The 23,011-nt window shown below is 52.8% G+C and overlaps 1 protein-coding gene across 1 annotated transcript; it reads left to right on the forward strand.

Moving 5' to 3' along the window:
• Positions 1–4,094: 4,094 nt before the first annotated feature.
• CLEC19A (C-type lectin domain containing 19A) lies at positions 4,095–18,595 on the forward strand. Its single transcript, XM_016156902.2, has 5 exons — positions 4,095–4,185; positions 12,135–12,300; positions 14,963–15,056; positions 17,341–17,473; positions 18,037–18,595. The coding sequence occupies exons 1-5, from the start codon at positions 4,095–4,097 to the stop codon at positions 18,114–18,116; spliced, it is 564 nt and encodes a 187-aa protein (XP_016012388.2). The 3' UTR covers positions 18,117–18,595.
• Positions 18,596–23,011: the final 4,416 nt, after the last annotated feature.

A 23,011-nucleotide genomic window follows, 5' to 3' on the forward strand; every position in this document is an offset into this window, starting at 1 on the left:
GAGCGGGGTCCTCCTCGCAGCCCTCCGAGGGAACCGGCCCTGCCGACACCTTGACTTCCGGCCTCCAGAACTATGAGACAATGAACTCCTGCTGTGTGAGCTGCCCAGTCAGGGGCACTGGGTTCCAGCAGCCCCAGAAGGCTCAGCCAGAGCCGTGTGACACTAAGGTCACACTGGGGTGACACTAGGGTGACACTTCTTACCCCACACGGTTGCCGTGAGGATCAGCCAAGATAATGCCTGCGAAGTCTCAGCGCACGGTTCTCCACGGCCCCTCCCGCTCAGCGCACGGCAGGCAACATCGTCCGCTTGACTAGAGGGGACAAGCAGTAGGACAGGTGTCAGAGCCATCCACGCCTCCAAGGATGGAGTTTGTCAGGAGCTGAGGGCGATGCATCGGAAGGTAAAGGGACGACTTCGTTTCCATAGAAACCAGGACCCAAGGTGCCCTGTCGCGGGGCTGCCCACGCGTTTTAATTAGGATTGTCAGTTAGGAGGTGTGAAAGGGGATACACGGGCCACCTCCACGCCCTCTTTGGGGCGCGCAGACTCAAGTACAAAGGAAGGAGGTGGGGGTGAAGTTTTAAAGCCTGGCCTATTTTCCCAGGGCCGATCCTTGAGTCGTCTGACCTCTCGGGAGGGACCCCAGTCCGCTGCTGGGGCTCGACAGAAGCTGTGACATCTGCCCACCCTGCTCAGACGCGACGGGTCCCACCACTGGGCACCGACATCTCCCTCCCAGAAAGCTGGGAGTCGCTGCAGAGGATAGAAGAAAAATTCTTTTCCCTTCTGGGCGGCCTATCTTCCACTGTCAATAGGACACCTGCCCTTTTTCATGTTCAGAAATACGACTTAATGGTATTTAATCACTCCGGAACGATCACCGCTGTGTAAAAATGAAAAACGGGAAGCCATCGCCCTGAACATCGGCAGGGTAATTCTTTGGGAGGTTGTTACTCCTCAACTTTATACCTCCCTGTACGGTATTTTCCTGGGTTCGTAGTGATCTAATGGTAGCTCACATGTCCTGAACGCATATGTGTCAGCCGCTGTTCTAAGCACTTACTTGTGTGAGGGAAGTATTGATTTGTTCCCAGTCTGCAGCTGAGGAAACTGAGGCTCAGAGGGATTAAATAATCAGTGTGTGGTCACACAGCAGCAGGTCTGGAATTTGAACATGGATCTGACCTGAAAGCCATGGAATGAACTAGCCTTCATTGTCCCTTTTATAATGGTAGTGAGGGGGCAGGGGGCTTTGTTTTATTAGTAAATAAACAACATTTTTTTAAAGGTAAGAAGTTAAAGGAGATGATAGGTGATAAATAGGTAGGTAGGTAGATAGGTAGGCAGATAAATGATAGATAGATAGATAGATAGATAGATAGATAGATAGATAGATAGACAGACAATAGGGATGGATGGATGGATGGATGGATGGATGGATGGATGGATGGATGGATGGATGGAAGGAAATAGATCTCTGAATTCCCAGGCCACCATGAACACAGCGCATGTGCGTGTGCAAATGGGTGTGGAGGGAGGAGGGTGGATAACGCCGTGACATAAATACAACTTTAAGAGGCCAGAAAATACAGACTGAAGAAATTGTCTACTTTCTGCCCAGTAAATTTGAGGTCTAAAGCAGAGGTTGGTAAACTATGGCCCATGGACCAAACCCAGCCTGCTGCTCATTTTTGTAAATAAAGTTTTATTGGGACCCAGCCAGGTCTGTTCCTGTAGTCTCTGGCAGAGTTGAGTAGTTGTGACAGAGACTGTATGGCCTGCAAAACCTAAGATATATACTGTCTGGCTCTTTATAGAAGAAGTTTAAGTTACAGTTATAAAGGATGAATGAGTTCTGGAGATCTAATGTGCTGACTGATCCATCGATGCCTAGTTAATACTCCTCTGAACACTGGAAATTTGCTAAGAGTGGATTCCAGGTGCCCTCATCACAAAAGAAAAGGTAGCCCTGTGGGGAGAGGATACGTTACTTTTTGGACGGTAGTATCATCTCACGGTGTAGATGTGAACCAAATCGCCATGTCGTGCACCTTAAATATGCACGATTTTTATTGAAAAGTTTCATTTTTTAAAAAGTCTGCCCCTCCCCTGTCTAGAGCAATGCTTTGTAAATGTCAGTGTACACACGACCCTCCTGGGACCTGGTCGAGAAACACATCGTGATTCAGCAGGTCTGGGGTGGAGCCTGAGGCTCTGCGTTTTAACAAGTTCCCGGGAGATGCCGACGCTGCCAGTCCACGGACCACACTGGAGACTGAGCACATGACACATACTTAGTGAGTTTCCACCCAGAGACAGGGCATGAACTGATTTACCGAAACCTTCAGCTACCACATATCAGCACGTCATCAACACAGGTCGTTCAGGGGGCTTATTTGCCAAATCGAAGGATCCCTCACTTTTCAAAAGAATTTCCAGGGGCCTCTGTCTGACAAACACCCCTGCTTTCCATTAGTACGTTCACACTTAAGAGTGATGTCCAAGGCAGCAGAGGCCTCCGGCGTGGAGGGCACCAGACGACGGGGAGTGGGGAGGAAATATCCACGCTTTCTTCTAAATTTATATCTTGTATCAGTCTTTTTAAAAGTGTCAGTGGGGGGAAGGTGTTTTATAGGAGACGGGATACATTAGTACTGTAAGTAGTGCATGCACGTCACTTATATAATACATGCTCGTCATTTATAAATCGTAAATTGCATGCTCTGGGCAGTGCACGAGCAGAGTTTTCAGGCGACCGGTAGATACGAGACTTGCTGCCGGCCAAGATGGGCTCTGGGCTGTGCTGGTAGCTTGAGTCCGGCCTTGGTGGGCTTTCGGCCCCGGTGACCGCACGGCAAAGCACACCTTGTGGGTACGAGTCCTTACTCCTCACGGGTACGCCAGTGAGTGTACCCCGCTGTGTCAGGGCACGTGGCTGAGCATTTCAGGAGAGGAAGTGAGGGGTGTGCCGTGTAAGGAGCGTGGGGGTGATGCCAGGAAGAAGCTGGCACTGCGTCAGGGATCATCAGAACGGGATTTGCTGTCGTTTATTGAACACCTACTACTCGCCAGCATCCATACTAAGTATAATAAACGAATTATTTCATGTGCGAGGTCAGTACTGTTACGATCCTCTGTTTTATAAAGGAGGAGATTGAGGCTCAGAGAGGCAAAGTGACTCACCTGAGGACACACGAAGTCGGGGAGAGGAAGTCTCTGGGTTTTAGCCATGTTAATTCTCCATAATGAAATGAGACCCCAATGAAAACCAGTGGATTTTAAAACATTTACTAATGATTACGTTTGCACCTCTTTGTTGAGCACTTAACTCTGTGTCAAGAACCTTCTTCCCGCGCCTCCTTGAGCCTCCCAGAGGCCCTGGGGGAGGCGGGCCACCTGTCTCTCTTATGTGCTTTGGGGCCAGGCAGACGGGTGGGGTCGGGCTGAGCCCAAGCGCGCAGGCCCCGCCTGAAGGGGGCGCCCTTTCTCAGCTCTATGCAATTGATCCCGTCTGTCCATGCCACTGAGGGCTAAGTCTTAACAGATCTTCCGATTTTAAACAGAAGGCAGAAATCTGGACTTATACCGAAGATCTCCTGATTTTATACCTGATTTTAAATTTTGAAACACAGCAGGGACCTAATGACTCATGGGTGAGCTGGCTTTGGCCCGAGACCTCTGCACTTGCATTTTTTCCCTTCCGTTCGTGTTTGCTCCGAGGGGCCGAGCTGCTTCCTCTCCTGCGACAGGCCGGAATGTGAGCTGCGTTACTAGCCCATCTCCCGGAGGCGGAGACTGAGTCGAGGGGAAGGGAACGCATGCGCGCATGCGCAAGGCCGCAGGTGGCTCTGCGCCTGTTTCCCCTTAGCTGTCTGCAGCAAGTGGCCCGGGGCAGCGTTCACGCTGTCACGCGCAGCTGTCTCCCGCGGTGCCGAGTGGAAGGAGGCGGGGAGGGAGAGGAGGAGGAGACTGGCCATGGGCTTGAGCCCCAGCAGTCCCCGCTGTGCCAGGGAGAGCCGTCTGGACCCCAGCTCCCGCCAAGCGCCTCTCTCCTCCACCCAGGCTGCGAGGTGGCTTTCTCGGGGCCCAGGATGCGGAGGTGGGGGCTGCGGGCCGCGGCCGCCCTGACGACCCTGCTCTGGGCACAGGCCTTTCCACAAACGGACATCAGAATCAGCCCAGGTGAGCACAGGGGCCAGGGGGATCAGGTGGACCAGGTGGACAGGAGGACACCCCACAAACACTTGGGGTGCTTCTATCAGCGAGGCCTGCCTGACCCAAGGAGAGTTGGGTGCGGGGGACAGAGCTGAGCCTCCTGGCAGCCCCTCCAACTCACCAGCGCTGTCCTAGGACCAGGCCCAGCGTCCGGATTTTAAATCCCAGCTTTCCATCTTAGAATCTGTTGGCCTCATGCAAGTCGCTCAACCTCCCTGAGCTTCAGCTTCCTCCAGAAAACGGAGCACAGTGGCGCCTTCTGGGGCTGCCGGCCACAGGAGATGACCATGTAGGGGAAGTGCATAGGGCCCTGGCGCCTGGCACCAGAGGAATTCTGAAAGTGGCATCTTCCTTAGGGATTTGGCATCTGGGCTCCCGCCCCCACCTCTGCTGTGAACTGCTCCCTAGGGGAGGCCTGGCCCGGGGACACCCAGCTCTGTGGGTTTTGTGGGACATCCCCAAGACTTGAGACCCCAAAGCCTCGGGCATGTGGCCTCCCAGGTGTCCCATTTGGAGGGTGCTGGGCTTCAAGTGAGCTTAAATTCTTCCTCGTTGCAATGGGGAGGCGGGGGTTCTGACTCTGGGGACCCCCGTCTGGGTAGGAGGAGGCCTGAATCCCGCAGTCTCCCCAAGACCTCGCCTGCCACCTCTGCTGTGGGGATACTTTCCAAACAGTCATTTAAAAATATAATAGTAACATTATCCATAACAGTTATGATTTACATAGCCCTCCCTGTGTGCGAGCACTGTTTTAAACACTTTTCGTATAAATTATTTAATCCTCGCAATAACACTATGACATATGCTATTTTCATCTCCATTAAAGTAAAACTAGTAATGAAACGCCCATAAGATTCCCCGAAGGCTATATTATTGGGTTGTGCCAGCGCTGGGGTGAATTTAACAGTGGGGTGATAGGACTGCCAGATAAAACACCTGATGCCCAGGTAAATTTGAATTTCAGATAAATAACAAATCATTTTTAGTATAAGTATGCCTGAAATATTACATGGGACGTACTTGTGCTAAAATTTATTCATTGTTTATCTGGAATACAAATTGAACTGGCCTTCCCCCCACCCGCCCCACAATCTGGCAACACTAGGGGTGGGGGGTGAAGGTAGTCTTAGTGCACTTGGGCAAGCATCAGGAGCTCCGGGTCTGTCATAAACTCTCTGAGGGTCCCTGTCATTCAACTCAGGCTGCCATAACCAGATACCACAGACTGGGAATCTGTTTCTCACAGTTCTGGCTGGGAAGTCCAAGGTCAAGATGCTGGCCCATTCGGTTCCCCAGTGAGGGTGCTCTTCCTGGCACGCAGATGGCCATCTTTCTCACTGTGTGTGTGTGTGTATGTGTGTGTGTGTAAGAGAGAGAGAGAGAGAGAGAGAGAAGGAATCTTCTTTCCCTCACTAGCCGGCGGCCGTGGGACCTCTGAGCTTTCCAGTTTTTTCTTCCCCTGGAAAGTAGGGATCATAATGGTGCTTACTGAACATTTTGGGGACGTTCAGTGAGCTCGTGCAGGTGGAGTGCCGAGCACGGGGTGCACGCTCGAAAGCTGAGCTGCCATTGCCGCTTCTGCTGACGTTACGATGGAATTGGCCGGGCGACGTGGAGCCTCCGTCACAGAAAGGAACTTCCAGGCGTGTGTCCCCATGCCGCATCCCCGCTCTACAGGCGGGGGAGTGGGGTCGTTTCACAGCCAGCAGCCGTGGAGGTCTGGGTTGGAGTTGGAAGGACGGGTCCTGGAAATCTGTTCCGCCTGACCCTTTTACATTACAGCTGTGGACACGGCCTACAGAGGCAGCAGAACCCGACCAAAGCTGTCATCTCCCAGGGCGGCCGTTCCGCGGCTCCGCGGGCCTCCAGCCCCGCAGAAGGCCCAGCTCCGGCTGAGCCGACAGACCCCCTAGAGGAAAGTGATTGCAACCCAGAAGAGAGCGTGTCTGCGTGCACACGTGTTTAAGTGGGCGTGTGTGTGAGCATCAGTGTGCATGTGAGGCGTGACTAGCGTGAGCCCTTGCAGACCATGAAGTCGGGCGTACAGCCCAAAGCCCTCCTCCTGACTGAGAGTGGGGTGGTTTGTCTTCTTTTTCTGGATACCCCCAGCCTTTAGGTGCGAAGCAGGACAGAGCATCAGTCATTCTAACGTTCATCTCACTGCCTGGACTCGTTGTCACCCACCCCCCGCCCCCCAAACAGGTGTATATATGCAGATAGCGTGTCTCAGGCACTCCCCTAGGTTTGCTTTGCGAAATAAAAACCCTTTCTTGGCTCCGAGAGGCCTAGGGGGGATTCAGCCAGGCTCCATCCTTTTCCCAAAACCTTTCTTCTGACTCTTGATCACATCGTGGAAGTGGATTTATGAGTGTAGAAGTGCTTAGAAGAGGGCCTGGCACCCAATCGAAGCTACGTAAATGTTTGCTATTACGATTCTTCAATCATAAGCATCAAAAAGTTATCTTCCTTTCTTTCCTGAGCCCGAGAACTCTCTGCGGCTCAGGACCCACTTCTGCAGGGCTTCTGGGGGGGGGGGGGAGGGGAGGTTGTAGGGAGGAACTAGTCAGGTTCCGTAGCCTCTTCCTCCCCCCACCGAGAAGTTGGCATTGCACTTTTGGTCCTGGGAAAGTTCCAGAGCCCAGGGTGTTTCTGCTGTAACGATGTCCAGCGTTTACTAGAATGCCTGCTGTGAGCCAGGCACTGGCTTTCCTGTGAAGTAGGCACTGTCATCGGCCCATTTGACAGATGAGGAAACTGAGGCACCCAAAGCTGAATTTCCAGCCGGCGTCATCTGACTCCAGAGTCCAGGCTCCTCAGCTGGAGCACGGAGGCTGGGGCCACTGCGTGACTCTAGGACCCTAGATTCTGGGTCCTAGAGTCAAACCCTGGAGTGCCCCATGGACATGCTGGGCCATTCCCCACCTCTCCTCCGTGGTCTCAGAGCACGTCGCGTTCTTCTAGAACATTCCTTAGTACATGAGGACTCATAGCCACGGGCATTGTGTGTTCCTCCCTCCAGACTCTGAGCAATTTGAGGGCACGGACCTCAAGGCAATTAGGCACCGAGGAAATGTTGAATTATTTGCTTAATTAACTGTTGGCCTTAGTTCAGGCTGTTATAGCAAAATACCATAGTCTGGGAGGCTTAAACAACAGGAATTTAATTTGCACGGTTTAGAGTCCAAGATCAAGGTGCCGACCAGGTCGGTTCCTGGGTAGGGCCTCTTCTTTGCACATGGCCACCTTCGCCCTCACATGGCTGAAAGAGAGAGGGAGAGAGAAAGAGAGTGAGCAAGCTCTGTTCTCTTTTCCTCTTCTTAGGAGGGCACTAATTCGTCATAGGGACCCCACCCTTGTGACTTCATCTAAACTAAAAACCTCCCAAAGGCCCTGCTCTAAATACCCTCACCCTGGGGTTAGGGCTTCAGCATAGGAATTTGGAGGGGGACGCAACCATTCAGCCCATAACACTGTTAAAGTTTTGCATTTAATGTTATTTCTTTTACGAATGAGAAAACCAAGATCAGAAAACGGTGTTTTCCGGAGGCACGGTAGTGCTTGGGACTTTGCAAGCCCATCAGACCTGAGTCCCACCCTGACACGGCCACTTGCTGGCTGTGGGAGCAAGTGACTTAACCTTTCTGAGCCTCAGTTTCCTCACCTGTAAGATGGGGATGATACCGGTACGCGCCTCCTAGATTGGTCTCTAGGGGATACAGATAACCACCCAATGAATGGACACTGTTATTAGCAATATGAGAAATTACCAGGTGCTGTTTCCTCTGCATCCGGTGGCCACTCAGCCCAGAGAAGGGGAACCAGAGCCCAGGCACGGGAGGTCTGGGACCGCCGGTTCCGCTCACCGGAGCCAGGGCTCGCTGGCAAGGAGGATGGGCTGACAGGCGGACCAGGGAGGCAGCAGGAAGCGAAGGAGATGAAGGTGACTAAGAGACCCCTCCTCCTGACCCCCTGGGACATCTGAGGCCCAGTAGCGTGTGGCGTTGGAGGGACCCTCACAGATGTGGCCCCCAGAGCCTCCCCCTCCTCCTCTGCTGGCTGGCATCCAAGGCTGATCTGGGCAGGAGGCGGCAGGTTAGTGCATTCGTGGGTGGCTGAATTGGGGCCAGGGGAGCGAACAGCCAGATTGAGTGGGAAGGTGACAATTTATTCTTTAAAAAAGAGAGAGAAAAAAAAGAAGAAGAAAAAGAAGAAATGAGCCCTGAACCCCACCGGTGTGTTCTTTCCTTAGCAAACTCCATGTCCCCAGAGGCTCCCATTCCAGCCCCGAGACGTGGGGAGGGGGCGGGGCCTCGGTGGCTGCTCATGGAAGGGAAGGACCCTGTAGTTTGGCAGCCTGGTTTCCGGAGCAACGAGCTCCCTGTGCGTTCCCTTCCCCCACCCCTTCCTCCCCACCCACCCCGGCCTCTTCCCCGGCCTCCCCCGCGCTGAAAATCCTATTTCTCCAAAGACTCCATTCTGTCTCATAGCGTTGGGCCTTGGCCCATACTGTTTCGCTACAAGGAACACTCTTTCTTTCTCTGTGACTCCTATTTATCCTTCAGGTCCTAGTTGAGATATCACCTCCTCCAGGAAGCCTCCTTGATCTCCAGATGGGGGTTATGTGCCACTTTTAGGTGCTCCCGTAACAATGCCCTGTATCTGAGAAGGGGACCCTGGTGCCCTGTTGTAATCATCCATGGGACAGTAGTGGGCAGTCACCCATTCAACTAGGGTAGAGAAAAAGGGCAAATCACCAGCTTCTGAATTAACGTGTGGGCTACTCCCTCAAGTTTTTGCCCGCAGGGCTTGTGAGTGAATAAGGGAACGACAGAGGGTCCAGACCGTCTCCACGGAGACCAAAGGAAACGGACCTAAATGCAGCACGAGTCTCTAATCTAGATCTGGAGACAAACAGCCTGGCTTCGTAACTTGGCTGTGCCACTTAGGAGCTGTGTGACCTTGGGCAAGCTACTCAACCTCTCTGTGCTGCGGTTTCTCTGTCTGTAAACCGGGGGCGACCGACATTGTAGACGGGCGAAGGCTGAAGGAAGTGGTGAGTACGAAGCACTTGACACAGTGCCGAGCCCAGACGGAAGCTCCGTAGGGCTGGCCTTGGTCCTGTTACCGTTACTGTCAAACCGTAAACCTACAGAAATCCCATCCCGAGAGAGACAGAGGTTAGCAAAGGCTCCTTTGGGGTTCAGGTTGATGAAAGACCCCTGGGACGCTTCTAGTCCCAGTTTCTGAAACCCCAGAGGAAAAGGCCGGGCAGGGGCAGGGGGTGGACACCTGGCAGCGTGGAGTTCATTAGCGGTTCCTTTCTGTCCCCAGGTCCCCCAGATTAAAGGCCTCTGCCTGCCCAGGTGGGAAGGGGAGCAATTGAGCAGTGATCTGTCAGAGCCCCATTTTCCGGTGTGTTTCAGCCCAGGCATCCGTGACCACCTTCTGCTCAGTGGAGAGCATCAAAGGAGCCAGGCGTGGGGAGGAGGTGGGTGTAAGTCGCTCTGTGAGGCCACACCTCGGGGAGGTAGGTTCTCTTCCACACAGGGGACTTGCTTTTAGAATAGCCGTCAGGCTTGAGGACCCCAGAGGAGCCTTGGAGCCTCCTCTAGGAGCAAATCCCCACCCCTCCTCCTCCCCCTCCCACGCCACCCCCCATTTAATTACTTATTCTGTCTCCCTTGCCTAACCCCACTCTGTGAGTGAGTGAATGAATGAGTGACCGAGTGATTCGACAGGCTCCATCCTTTGGTCTGTCCCACCAACACTCCCCAGACTTTCCGGTGCAGGCGAATCACTAGGATGCTCGTGAAAACGCAGGTTCCGACTCAGAGGTCTGGGGCCGGGGGTGCCGAGGTTCTGCGTTGCTGGCGATGCCCATGCCGTCCCTCCCAGCAATCCCTGTGCTAACTCGTCTGGGAAACCAGGGTCAGTCAGCCTGCCTTCAGTGCTCAGGGAAGTCCACGACCGCCATCCCAGAGTCAGGGCACACGGGTGGGGCGCACCCCCTCTCACCTGTCCCCAAAAGAGGACCGTTGCCCCCAAGAAGCAGTATGTGGGTCCCTAGCATGCATTTAGTCATTCGAAGCTAGTTCTTGGGCACCTCGTATGTGACAGGCCCTGGGGACAGAAATGATCGCAATGGACATGGACCAGGGGGAGACCAGCATTGAACACCCAGCAACACGAGGCATCCTTCAGCCCTCTCGGCTGATGCCACGGGGAGCCAGACGCGGAGGGAGCCATCGAGGCAGTGTCTCCCTAGCCCAGTGCTCGGCTGAGAAAGGAGGACCTGAGGTTCGAGGGGCAGGGATGGCAGGGACAGGCGAGGACCCTGAGCCCACCGACCTCCCTTTGCCTTAGAGAGGAAGGTTAAGAGGACACATACTCCACCAGGCACATCGAAAAGGAGCTGGCCAGGACCAACCAGGACTGACCCGTGCAGCCGTCTGGGGTGGTGGAGGGGCTGGTTCTGATCAACTTGGAAAAGCCCAGTGGCTCTGACCAGTGCCAGGAAGCATGGCTTGGAACCTTCCTGCTTAGCATGTAGCACTATTGATTAAAGCAATGGTCCCCTTTTTTTTTTTCTCAGAAAAAAATTCACAGAGGTATACATGTATGCATATGCATACATACACACTTTCGATTTGCTTTTAATTTCAGGGGTTTTACTGGACCCCCAAAGCTCCTTTACTCTAGTTATGAAAGCCCGAGGTGATAGTTAATCATCATACTATGAAAGCAATCCATGTATGCCAAGTGGTCACCAAGTTTATTTGGCCCAATTAGATGGCCTAGCAACTCTGTGAAGTGGACGCGCAAAGGCAATCGACCATTCTCAGCCCTCTAGCTTTCCCATGATGAAGCATCACTTGGACTTTAAGATGAAAGATTTTGGCATCAGGAGACTTGGATTCAAATCTCTGCTCTGCCCCTTACTAGCTGGATAACCTGGAGCAAGTCGCTTCTCCTGTCTAATATGAACGTGACTCATCATAAATACTCGATAAATGTTGTCCACTACGTAATTTATTCATGAGCTCAGCCGGCTATCATAAGTGGCTTGGAAGGCAAAGATTCTACACCCGTGGGTACCACAAAAGGGACCCTAAGTATCAGCCAACGTGACAGCTGAGAAGGGAAGGGACGTGCCGTCAGGTGCAGAGCTGGTGGCGGGGACCCAGGCTTCTCAATCTTAGTCTAGCAGATGTCACCCCTGGCCAGTGCCTGCCCTCCTGGATTAGCCATCCAAGCTAGTTCAAGGACGGTTTTGAGCACACCTTCCCCCGTCTCCTTGGCCCTTTGGAGGGGCCGAAGCTTGGGGGAACTTTCCTCTCTCAAAAGTGGGTGTTTTGTTTGTGGCTTCATGAGAGATGCTGGAAAGGCTTGGTGCACAAAGCTGGTCATTTCAGTATTATGTGTAATTGTTTTGTTTTTTTTTTTAAAGAGAAATAATCTAGTTATCCATAAATAGGAGAATGATTTAATAAACTCTAGAGGGTCCACTCAGTGACATAGTCAAGAGCTATTTAAAACACTGTCAACTAAAACTTAACAGCGACATGGGGCAAATCCTTATGCTCTAATATTCAGAAATCAGAATACGGCCGGGTATTTATAGGACAATATAATTGCGATCGCATCTTTTAAGAAAATCGCTATAGTCAAGCATGACAGGAAGGAAAACATATCAGAGTCGTGATGTTTTCTAAGTGTTCTCTAATGAGCATATATTGCTTTCATTATTTTGTGAATTTTAGGGACACGTCTGTTTTTTTTTTTTTTTTTTTCGGATCTCAAGGGTGGAATTGCATGAATCATAAAGGAACCCATTTCACTTTCCTTCTTGGAAATATGTCATAAGCCTTAGGAACAGCACTTGCCAGCCTTCCGGGCTGTTTTCTCTCTGCCCTCAGCCATGCCGGAGCTGCCCTCAGCCTCCCTGTGCCCGCTGTTCTGGGCAGAGTTCAAAGGTCACTGCTATCGATGCTTCCCTCTCAACAAGACCTGGGCCGAGGCCGACTTCCACTGTTCGGAGTTCTCCATCGGCAGGAAGTCTGCCAAACTGGCCTCCATCCACAGGTGAGTAGGGCCCTCGGCTCGCCAGAGCCCAGCCAAGCACCCACTTTGGGAAGGGAGAGTGGAGATTGGCGTTCACCACTGGCGTTCCTCTTGGGCGATTGAAGCTCTTTTTTTTTTTTTTTTTTTTATCCAGCCCAGTTTCTCCTTAAAACTGCCCTGGGCAGGGGAAAGCAAAGCACTTAGCAAGGGTAGCAAAAGAACATGCTGGAAGATTCATCTTGCTGATCTTGTGCCCTGCCCTGCTCTGTATCCCAGGGGGTTGACCCTGCATTACAACTCCCGTAGTCTACATACGAAGAATATAATATGAGGAGTACGAGCTGACGTTTTTTGCTAAGCGTTTTTATCATCATCGTATTAAAGCTTCCTCACACTGTGTTAGGGAGGTGTCTTCATTTTACGGGTCCAAAATCGAAGGCTCCGAGAAGGTAAGTCACTTGCTCAACGTTCCCCAGCTCTGCAGAGGTGGGGCCGGGCTTTGAACCTGGGGAGTCGCATTCCGTAGCCCACCCACCGCGGCCTCCTTCTGCGTCCTCTGTGTCTCCCAAGCCCCAGCCACACTGGCCACCCCGGAGTTCTCCAGTCTGGGCCACCCCTTTGCCTCCGCCACACCTTTGCCCGGCCTGTCTCCTCTGCTGAGAACTCCCATCCTCAACCAGGTAGGCACCTCCTCAACCCACAAGGCTCACTTCTGACAGCGTCTCGTCACCAGAGTCCCCCTCTCTGCCTCCGTGGCACCCCGATTCCATTCATCACCGGCCTCTCCTAGAGCACTTCCTTCATCTCAGCCTAATGACCCGTTGTTACGTCTCTTTCCTTGCTGATTTCTGGGTTCCTTGAGGCCAGGCGTGATATGCTCCATTGCTACCCGAACTACAAAGTCACAGTCTTGCCTCCGTTTTTCAAGAATCCCAGAGACGTGGAGTTAGAAAACTACTTGGTTCTTTATGCTTTAGAGTCGCCGAGTTTTGTTAAACACAAAAAGTCCTCTGTCCCCGTTTCCGGAGGAGTCTCGAATCTTCCCGTCTCTTCATCCGACACACGTGTCGAGCGCCCACTGTGTTCTCGGCAGTGCTGAAGGATGAGGTGAGAACACAGGGTCCGGCCAGGAAGAGAGGAACCACTACAGATATTTAAGACAGGGACGATTTACTGCGTACGTAAAGGATGGGATCTAAGAGGCGGTAGTTACACGATCTCAAGACTCCCAGCAGAGGAAGCCAGTTCCAGCCCCATGGAAGCTGGAGGCACCGAGGCTCACCGGCCCTGGCCAGTGACTCCCTCGGCAGAGAGGGGACAGAAATACCCTGGCTTCTCTCTCCCTCCCCTCCAGTGTCAGCACCCCGGCCACTTGGACAGCCGCTGAGATGACAGGGAAAGGCGATCTTCAGGGGTCAAATCCCCTGTGCTACAGAGCGCACAGCCCAGGACTGGCACTTTTGGAGAAAAGTGGGTGCAAATGAAGATTTCCCTTCAGCCAGCCCCGGGGAGAGACAGCTCATGCTGCCTCGTGGTGCCCGGGACCCCACCCTGGTTAACCGGGCATCAGAAGCACCCTGGGCAAAGGCAGGGGGCTTCCAGTAAGCCCTGCCCCGCCTCCTGGGCCTTTCTGCCTCAACTTGCCTTCTTCCTCTCTCAACGCCTGACGTCCCCCCTCCCCCTCTCATGCCAGCTAGCATTCTCCCCCTTTCCTCTCTTTGACCACTTTGGCACATCAGAGTTTCCCGAAAACACGAAGAAAGGTTGAACTCGAACAAGAAATGTGTAATCGGCGAGGTTCAGTTCCCACAAAGCCAGACACTATCAGAAAACTCCCAGTTACGTCTTGTCTTCGAGACACGGTTCGCTTCTCTGTTTCTGACGCTGTCTTCATGCTCTTGAATTTTGTCCTTTCCTTTGGAATTAAACACGTGATCGGCTTATGTCCGCGGAACATGCGATGGAAGTTCAAGGTTCTCCCGCTCCCAGCTTATCTCGTAAATTTCATCTTCGTTTCGGGCGAGAGAGGGATTGAATTGAGTTCATCTGATCTCTGCTCCTTCTTACTTGCAGCTAACACCTTGGACGTTTATATATTTCTAGTTATTTTTGACCAGATAGAGGGGTGGTTCAGGGAAATGTTGAAATCGCTTCCCAAGCAGGCGGTGTTGGACAAAGAGAGCATTAGTGCCAAAATGACGGGGTGGCCACTCCGCGGTGTCTGCCCAGATGCACGGTCAGCAGTTGACGTAGGAGACCCAGAATTGTGCATGAGGGGGGACTTGGGGATGCCAGTGCTTACCCAGGTTGGTAAAAGGTCAAAGACCTGTTGGACTGAAGAACACCTTGTCCCTCAGAATCATACCACTCTTGTTTGGGTCTCCTCCTGATCTCTTCAATCTCGCCCAACTTTTTTGCTAGTGTTTTTGAGGTGGAGTTCAGTCTTCGGGATGAGTAGGGTTCCTGAGTCCTGCACTGCACTGGTATGGACCAAATCCGGAGGTGTCCATGGGATGACAGCCACATATGGGTGACCTAATTTAAAAAAAAAAAAAAAAGATTGCATCGTATCCACTATCTGCTTTGGTCCAGGGAGCGTAGCGAGGGTTGCTTTCAGCTCTCAGCTCCGTCCCACGAGCACAGGCGATGTGTGACATCCCGCTGTGTTTTCTCGCATTCTCAGCTGGGAGGAGAACGTCTTTGTGTTTGACCTCGTGAATAGCTGTGTTCCTGGCATCCCAGCCGACATCTGGACAGGACTTCACGACCGCAGACAGGTGAGGAGGCAGTGGCCATCAGACCCTCTCGGACGCCCCAGCCAAGACGCCGCACACACGTGCCCGGCGTACAAAGAGAAATCGGACTCCAGGATGCCCCAGTTAGCATACGATAAGCATCCTGGCAGAGGACGTGATGGGGGCCTCTGTTTGGCTTGGGTTCTCCCCAAAGCAGCCCTCAAAACATGCTTAGATGTGCAAGAGGTTTTTGAGGGGGAAACATCTGTGAAGGAAGGAAGGGGAGGGGGCGTAAGGAAGCTGGGGAGGTCTTCAGACAGCAGTGTGGGTCTGAGACCTGCGAAAGGAGACGGGGGACAAAAGAGGGGGCCAGAAGAGCCTCCGGTCACAGCACAGTTGTGAGAAAGTCTCACTAGGCCAGCGGGGAGTCCCAGGCAAAGGATGCTCATGACAGGAATGCTGAGTTGCCGCCAGCAAGCGACTGGGCACCGCCTGGAGGAAGCATGGTCTCCCGGTGAATGCAGCGGTGAGCCGGAGGGCCGGGGCACTCAGGCTGCCCGCCGCGCTCCTCCCGAAGGAGCTCTGAGCCGTGCACTTCCGCTGCCACGGCCCTGGGTGGGGGACATTTAAGTTCACGTCTCATGGACAATCAGGGGCCCTGGGTGGGGGACATTTAAGTTCACGTCTCATGGACAATCAGCCAGAGGGGAGAGGCCGTGGCACAGTCAGGGACGGTGCAAAACGGGGCAGAGGTGGGATGAAAAACGGTGGAGAATAAGGCTAAAGAAGATGGCTTAGGCCAGATCTCATGCCTGGCGGTGTCACAGCAGACTCCACCAGAGGTTTTATCCCCAAACTTTCCCTGGGCAAGCCACATACTGTCACTGTTCTGGCTCTGTGCCCCAGCCCTGCCTCAGGGCACGGCAGGATACAGGCTTCCGGCTCTAGCTCTGGCTCTGCTACTTCCTGGCCGATAGGTGACTTTGGACAAAAAAATTTTTTTTTTTTTTACCTCTTGGAGCTTCAATTTCCTTAGCTGTACAATCGGGATGATAATCATAGTGTAAAAAGTAAATGAGCTAACATAACATCCATGAAGGGCTTAGCCTGACACTCTGTAGGGGCCCATTCATTACGAGTGGTAGAAATTACTGGCAAGGTCGCAGAAGTAACAGTAGCGGCCGGACTCAGGAGAGATACATATTTTTAATCAACAGAATTCATCTGGCAAAGACACGTGTAGAAGTTGCAATTTAAAAAGAAAAACAAAATTTCCATTTATAATAGTAACTTTAAAATTAGATGACGAATGTACTTAATTAGAGTTTAAGAAATTTGTATTATGAGGCCTAAGAAGAATAACAAACAATACGGCAAAAGGGCTCGTTTTTTGTTTTTTCTTGTCGGGGCTAGGCACCACGTGCCAGGTACTGGCTGAGTCCTTCGCGTGCTTGAATTCGTCGAATTCTCACAGTAGCTCTCTCGGGGAGAAATCAGCCCCATTTTGTAGGCGTGGAAGCTGAGGCTCAGAGGGGATAAGTAGCTTGTCTAGACTGCAGAGCCAGGAAGTGGGCGCGGCTCGACCGTCAAGCCCTGGTCTCCGCCTCAGAAGCAGCCGGCTCGTCCACTGTAGGACGTGGCCTCCATGAAGCGTTGGTGCTTTGTGGCAGACTTTTCTAAAATCTTAAATAAATGGAGGACTGACTCTTGTTCCAGGACATTGCAAAGATGTCGCTCTGTCCGCAGTTAACTTACACATTTATTCATTTACAATCAGATTCTCAACGGGACTTTTCTTGCGCTGGGACAGAGCCGTTCCACATCAGGCAGGAAAAACACACACTATTGGGGCAAAAAACGAAAGAGGTGACGGGTGCCTCCCGTCTGCCGGTAAATTTTTTTTTTTTTCCAAAGTGGAGCGGTCAGGGCCATGGGAACGGGAGTCGGGTAGACCCGGGCTCGAATCCCAGCTCCGAGGCTGGATCGGCCGCGTGAGTCTGGGCAGACCGCTCCGAGCCGTAGCTTTGTCATCTGTTCCGTGGGGGCGATGATGCCTGCTTTGCGGGGTGATGAGCAGAAAAGGAGAAAGCCACCTGGCGTGGCACCTAGCGAGCCTTCAGCGAATGGCCGCTAGGAGCCGTGGCCCGTGCGGCAGCATGTCAGGTTAAACACCGAGCCGGGACCTCCGCGCGTCGCTGGCTCTGGGGGGGGGCGGGGGGGGGGGACGTTCTGCGCCAGCCGGACCTGGCTCGCGTGCCTGATCGCCTGCCTTCTCCCTGGCTCGCTCCCCGCCTCCGGACGCCCCCCGCCCCGGCCCCCCCCCCAGGAAGGCCAGTTTGAATGGACCGACGGCTCGGCCTATGACTTCAGCTTCTGGGACGGAAGCCAGCCGGATGACGGCGTCCACACAGGCGCAGAAGAGGAGGACTGCGTGCAGATGTGGCACCGGCCGGCGGGCGGTGGGTACCGCCGGGGGCCGGGCTCCTGCGGGGCGGGGGTGCCGGGGAGCCTGGCGAACGAGGGCGCGGTCGCTGGCACACAGGCTGTGATTCGGGCAAAAACACATCAGGGGTAGAAGCATGAAAGGAAAGCACTCGGATTGAGACCAGTAGTCAAAGGGCGGTTGGTGCTCCCGTGCCAGCGCCCCAGCGGAGGAGCTGGGTTTCGAACCTAGCTCTACAGAACTCCAGATCCCAGGCCCACGTTGCTCCTTTTGCATTCCTGATCGGTGGCGGGGGTTGGGGTATGGGACAGAGACGGGCTGTCCTGGGGGCCAGCACTGGCCAAGCCCCTGGCTGAGGTCTGCCCTGCCCCTCCACGGTGGCCAGTCAAGACCGTCCTTGTGGCAGAGTAAGGCTGCATGCACAGCAGCCTCATTGAGCATCTGCGAGAAAAGGGTGCCAGCTTGGACGTGAGGCCTACTGGAGCGGGCTCTTACTCCAGTGGGGGGGGGGGGGCGGCGGGGGACTTTTAGTGCAGTGGGTGGACCTTCACCCAGGTTCTCTGCTTCTTCCCGCCACAGCCCTGAGGTCATGGAATGATAACACCTGCAGCCGAACGTTCCCCTTTGTCTGCAAGATCGCGTCTGTGACCATCCAGTGACCCAGTCTTGCCCTGTCGGAGGGAATGTGGTCTCGTGGCTGTGCCCATTGTAGACTTGACATTCAGTAAATTCAATGCAACACGCAGAGATAAACCTCCCAGACGAGAGATTTTAAACAAGCGCATCTTGGTACGGACTGATGACTCAGTCACGAGCGACAGGAAACCCCACTGGCTGAATAAATAAAAACGCAGGTTCTAGATTCAGAGCTGCCTCTCCTTGGCCTGGCCCGGGGCACGCGCCCTTCCTGAAGCGCCTGCTCTGGCGTCCACGCTGGTTGGCCAGAGAGGGGAGGGAGTCAGGATCCTCAGCCACGTGGCCCAAAGAGGAGGCTGTGTGGCTCCCCGCAGGAAATCGAAGCTCTCGCCAAGCTCACACGTGGCTGGTGGGGGCGGGAAATGGCGAAGGCTTTCTGGTAAACCGTCCGGCGCTTCCTCAGAAACTTTTAAGTAGCGAATTACCAGATGCCGTAGCAAGTGCGATTCTGAGTTTATACCCAAGAGTGTTGAAAACATGCGGGCTGCAAAGGGGACGGGTCAGAGCGGCGCTGTGCATGGTGGCCCGAAAAGCGGGAACGCGTCCGGGGACACCGCCCCCCGGGACCGCATCCCGTCGTCGCGGCCTTGACTGCGGCAGAAGACGCTGCCCTGGTTGGGAGCTCATCTCCTTCGAAGTTCTGTCACTCAGTCTGGGCGTCGTCTGCCCCCCTCCTGTCACAGGAGATGAGGGCTTCTCCGTCTGCGATCACAAAGGCTCCTTGGCTTTCGCTCTGGGAGCAGGTGCCTGCCTGTCCCTTGTCCTCGGCTGTTTCCCATGTTTGTGTAGAGCATAAAGCTTGCAGCAGCAGCAGCCACCCCCATCTAGTTCTGCTTAGAGGTGCTAGTTGGTACCCCAGCTACCTGACACGTCGCTCCTGCTAACATGTTCTCACCCCCAGGACACCCTCCCAGTCCACTCGGTGAACGTTTGGACCACTGGACACCGCCCTGTGCCAGGGGCTGTCTGTGTTCCACGCACCACCACTGATGGCCCGTCTGGAGAGAGACGATCCGGCCCCTGAGCCCCATCTTGTCACCTGCTTCCTCAGGCTGTCCCCAGTATCCAGCTCTCTGCCACTGAGGCCGGCCCTGAAGGAGCCGACAGCTGCAGGCCCCGCCGCCCCTTCCGCAAAGGGGGGTCTGGCTGGTGCGTGTCCGTGTTATCACGTTTGGAATCGAAAATACGTGGGTTCCCCTCCCGCCACTGCCACGTACTGTGTGACCTCGCGGAAGTGGACTAACCTCTCTGAGTCTGCGTTTTCTCTTCACAAAATGGAGACGCGGCCCCCTCCAGCTCTGGCTGTGATTTATCGGGCAGCTTTGGGAAATAAAAAGTCCTGCATGGGTGACTTCTCCAGAAAACGAAAGCTGATTCATCAAGCATCACAACCGTCTCTATTTGTTTCCACTCTGGATGGAAATCTTTCTGAGCCATGTTACACATTTCTCTACTTTCTTAAACAGAAGATGCTCAAGAGGATTTGTCTTTTCTGGATGACTCAGGGTCATGTGGGCTGCGTCTGCTTCAGGTATTTTTGTCTCCTGTCATCGTGTCTGGGTGTCACTGTGCCAGTCTTTGACAACCCACAGAATCCTCCGTCTCTTCTAGGTTGTTGCTGCCGAGATGCTGTGGGCAAGGAAACCAGGAAACTAACTAAGCCTGGGAATAATCTGGGAAAGAGAGAATTAGAGAATGAGAATGAAAAGATGATAGATCAATGGTAAATGATGGATGGGTGGATGGATATTATAGATATTTATAGAGAGATCTAAATGATCGATCGATACGTAGGTAGATGATAGGTGGATGATGGATGAGAAGACAGTGAGGACTCAGCTGTAACCCTCTCGGCCCCGTGAGGAGTCCTTGGAGGGGCTTCTCAGTCAACGAGCAGAGTGTGCTCTGGATTGCTGCCCAAGGAGACTCCGCATTCCTCTTGCCAACCGTCGGAATAAACACACGGGCACAGTTCAGTGGTGTGCTCATTTCGAAGGATAATAATAATTTCTTAAAGAAAGAGAGAAGTCAGACCTCTTATTCTGAAGCGAATTTCAGAGCCACAGCCCGCCTTCATAAGGAGGCTCCATCCAGCTGGGGTGCTGTCTTGAGGAAGCCAAATCTCCCCTCTACCCATCCTCACAAACCTGCCGTGTGAACAGAAGGTTCCAGGGCTTTCTTTTCCAACCCAGGTATATCCGCTCAGCCCTTCTACTGAGTGTCAGAGACTTCAGCCATGGAAACTCATCTGTTTCTTTCAACAGTCCAGCAGGGACTCTGCCAACAGTGTGTTCCGAAAGGGAGCATCTTCCGTCACCTGTAGGGACACGGGCGTAGACATGCTGACAGCCATCGCCCTACACTATGGATGCCAGTTCAATAAACTATGGCAGTTCGCTGAGCGGAACTCTGTCCAGCCTTTACGTACAGATTCAAAACATACCCGAGGCGTATCATGGAGTGATAAAAGCAAGTTACGCAAAAAAAATACATAAAGTTTTATATCACGTATATATCCAAAAACTCCCCCATGGAATTATATTTTTTATTTCTACAGACACATATCTATAAATACAGGATAAAAAGTCTTGAAAGATACGAAAATGATCAAATCCAGGACCTCGAAGATGAGAGTAACGGTCTCAAGGGAGAATTTTAGTTTACTCTAATTTTTAATTTTTTACAATAATCGTGTTCATATGTCATTGTGGAGTTCAAAGTATATAGCTATTTTTTAAAATATTGTAAGTTTCAGCCCACTCTCTCGTAACCTCCAGGGCTAGGCTTGACTTGGCCAAGGACCCGCGACCAGCTACAGTTACTGGGACAAACATTGGTATGTTTAATATATTTATTGCCAAAATGCTTCCAAGAAGGTCGTACCGATTCCCACCCTCATCTGTGCAAAACAACAAAAACGAAAACATTCTTTGCTGGCGCAGGTTTTAATGAGTATTACTTGGATTACCGCGGAGGACGAGCAGCGTTTCGGCGTTCTCAGCCGTCTTGAATTGGGGGGAGGGGTGCCAGTTTTTCCCCTCTCCCCGCTGGCTGGGCCACGCCAACCTCCCACGGCCCGGGGACTATTTAATTAACACCTGTCCCTGCGGAACCAAACAACAATCAGGCATCCAGTGACTGTCCCCCTGCAGGAACCTATACTTTCCCCCACGCCCTCTGGAGTCGTTGCTCTTTGCCTTACAATAGAAAGTGTCCAATAGTGACATTGGCCTGTCAAAGCTGAGTCTTCTAGGGAGCACTGGTCCCGGTTGATATGATTCCGTATGCCCACAGGAGTGCGGCTCCAGCTGCCACAGCAAGCGCAGATGCAGGGGCGAGATGAGGAGAGAGGCTGCAGGAGCCTTCAGTGCCCTGCTGTCCTCCACGTGGGCGCTGGCAGCTTGATGTTTGCTGGTACCGCCTTGCCAAGCCACCGCCAGTGTCATTAACGCATTACCTTTCATCCGTGCAGGCCAGCCCCTGGCAGCCCCCGCCACTGGCCATGTGGAAGAGGGTGTTGTTGGAAAGAGGACCACATAGTAATAACAGCGGTAGGAGGAAATTATAGGAATCAAAATTTCTCTTAGGGACAGACCTGTCTTTATTTAGGACATCATGATAAAATACTTGGAGGGGGCCGAGGTAACAGAAAAGACGGCCCAACTGCACATTCGAGCTGGATTGGACATACACGGCGAGCGTGTGTCAAAGGTGTGTTTCGTTCATCAATGGAGAAACCAACAGGTTGGAAAAACTGGTTCAAAGGACAGGAGAAACTAACGTACACACGCCAGCGTGTGCACAGCCACTTGCGTTTAGTGGGAGCAAAGGATGCTGTTTTTTACATTTTTAAACAGTTGGCAAAAAAAAAAAAAAAAAGGACAGTATTTCGTAACACGTAAAAACGACGTCAAATTCGAATTTCAATGTGTGTAAATAAAGTTTTATTGGAGCACGGCCATACTCATTCGTAGACGCCTGTGGCTGCATTCACGGTACAATGGCAGAGTTGAACAGTTGCAAAAGCGACTGGCCATCAAAGCCTCAAATATCATCCGGCCCTTCACAGGGACAGTTTGCTGACCCCTCGCTATAGGAGAATGACATGCCAATAATCTTGAAATTATCTTCTCTCCTAGGCAAAAATCAGTTGCGCCTCCACTGGACAAAAATCATTTGCAACTTAATTTTCTACAAGTTAACATCTAACTTTATAGAATCTGGGCCTAATCAATAACAAAGTGGATGTCACATCCTGTACACAACCAGATAAGCAGATGGTGTCCTAATTTGATTCTGAAGGGTCCGACAGCCATCTTTTTACTTTATGTCAAACTTTCGGATAACTGTTCTTAACGCTTGGAACCAAAAGATTATTAAGTAATAGAGACTCAGTGATTCGTGGTCCAGAAGGTCACTTCCTCCTCAGGGATAAGTGGAAAAGTAAGTCCATGAATTAGGCCCGCGCCTCTCCAGTTCCCATGGTGCATGCAGGTGGACAGCCGGGGAGATCCTGTTCACATGCACGTCCGGATTTGGTCGGTCTGCGAGTTTGCACTCCTCAAAGCTCCCAGGAGATGCCCGTGCTCCCGGTCGAGGGGCCTTAAGGTACTTTGAGCGGCGAGGAGTCGTGTGTAGTTTAAACTACTCGCTGAGTTCTTCCTGCGCGCCATGCACCATGCCCAGCACTCCGGCGTGACAGTGACGCCACCACGTGAATGCTCAGCTCTCCGATCCCGAGTGGAAGCAGCGGTGCTCACCGTGCAGGAACGAACGTGGCGGTAGGCGGGGCCAGGCGACAGGGCGCGACGTCCTCCCCTTTCTCCCGCGTTCAGAGAACTTCCGGTGTCTGGAAAAC

The sequence above is a fragment of the Rousettus aegyptiacus genome, unplaced genomic scaffold (genome assembly GCF_014176215.1).
Source record: "Rousettus aegyptiacus isolate mRouAeg1 unplaced genomic scaffold, mRouAeg1.p scaffold_m13_p_8, whole genome shotgun sequence".
Taxonomy (NCBI): domain Eukaryota; kingdom Metazoa; phylum Chordata; class Mammalia; order Chiroptera; family Pteropodidae; genus Rousettus; species Rousettus aegyptiacus.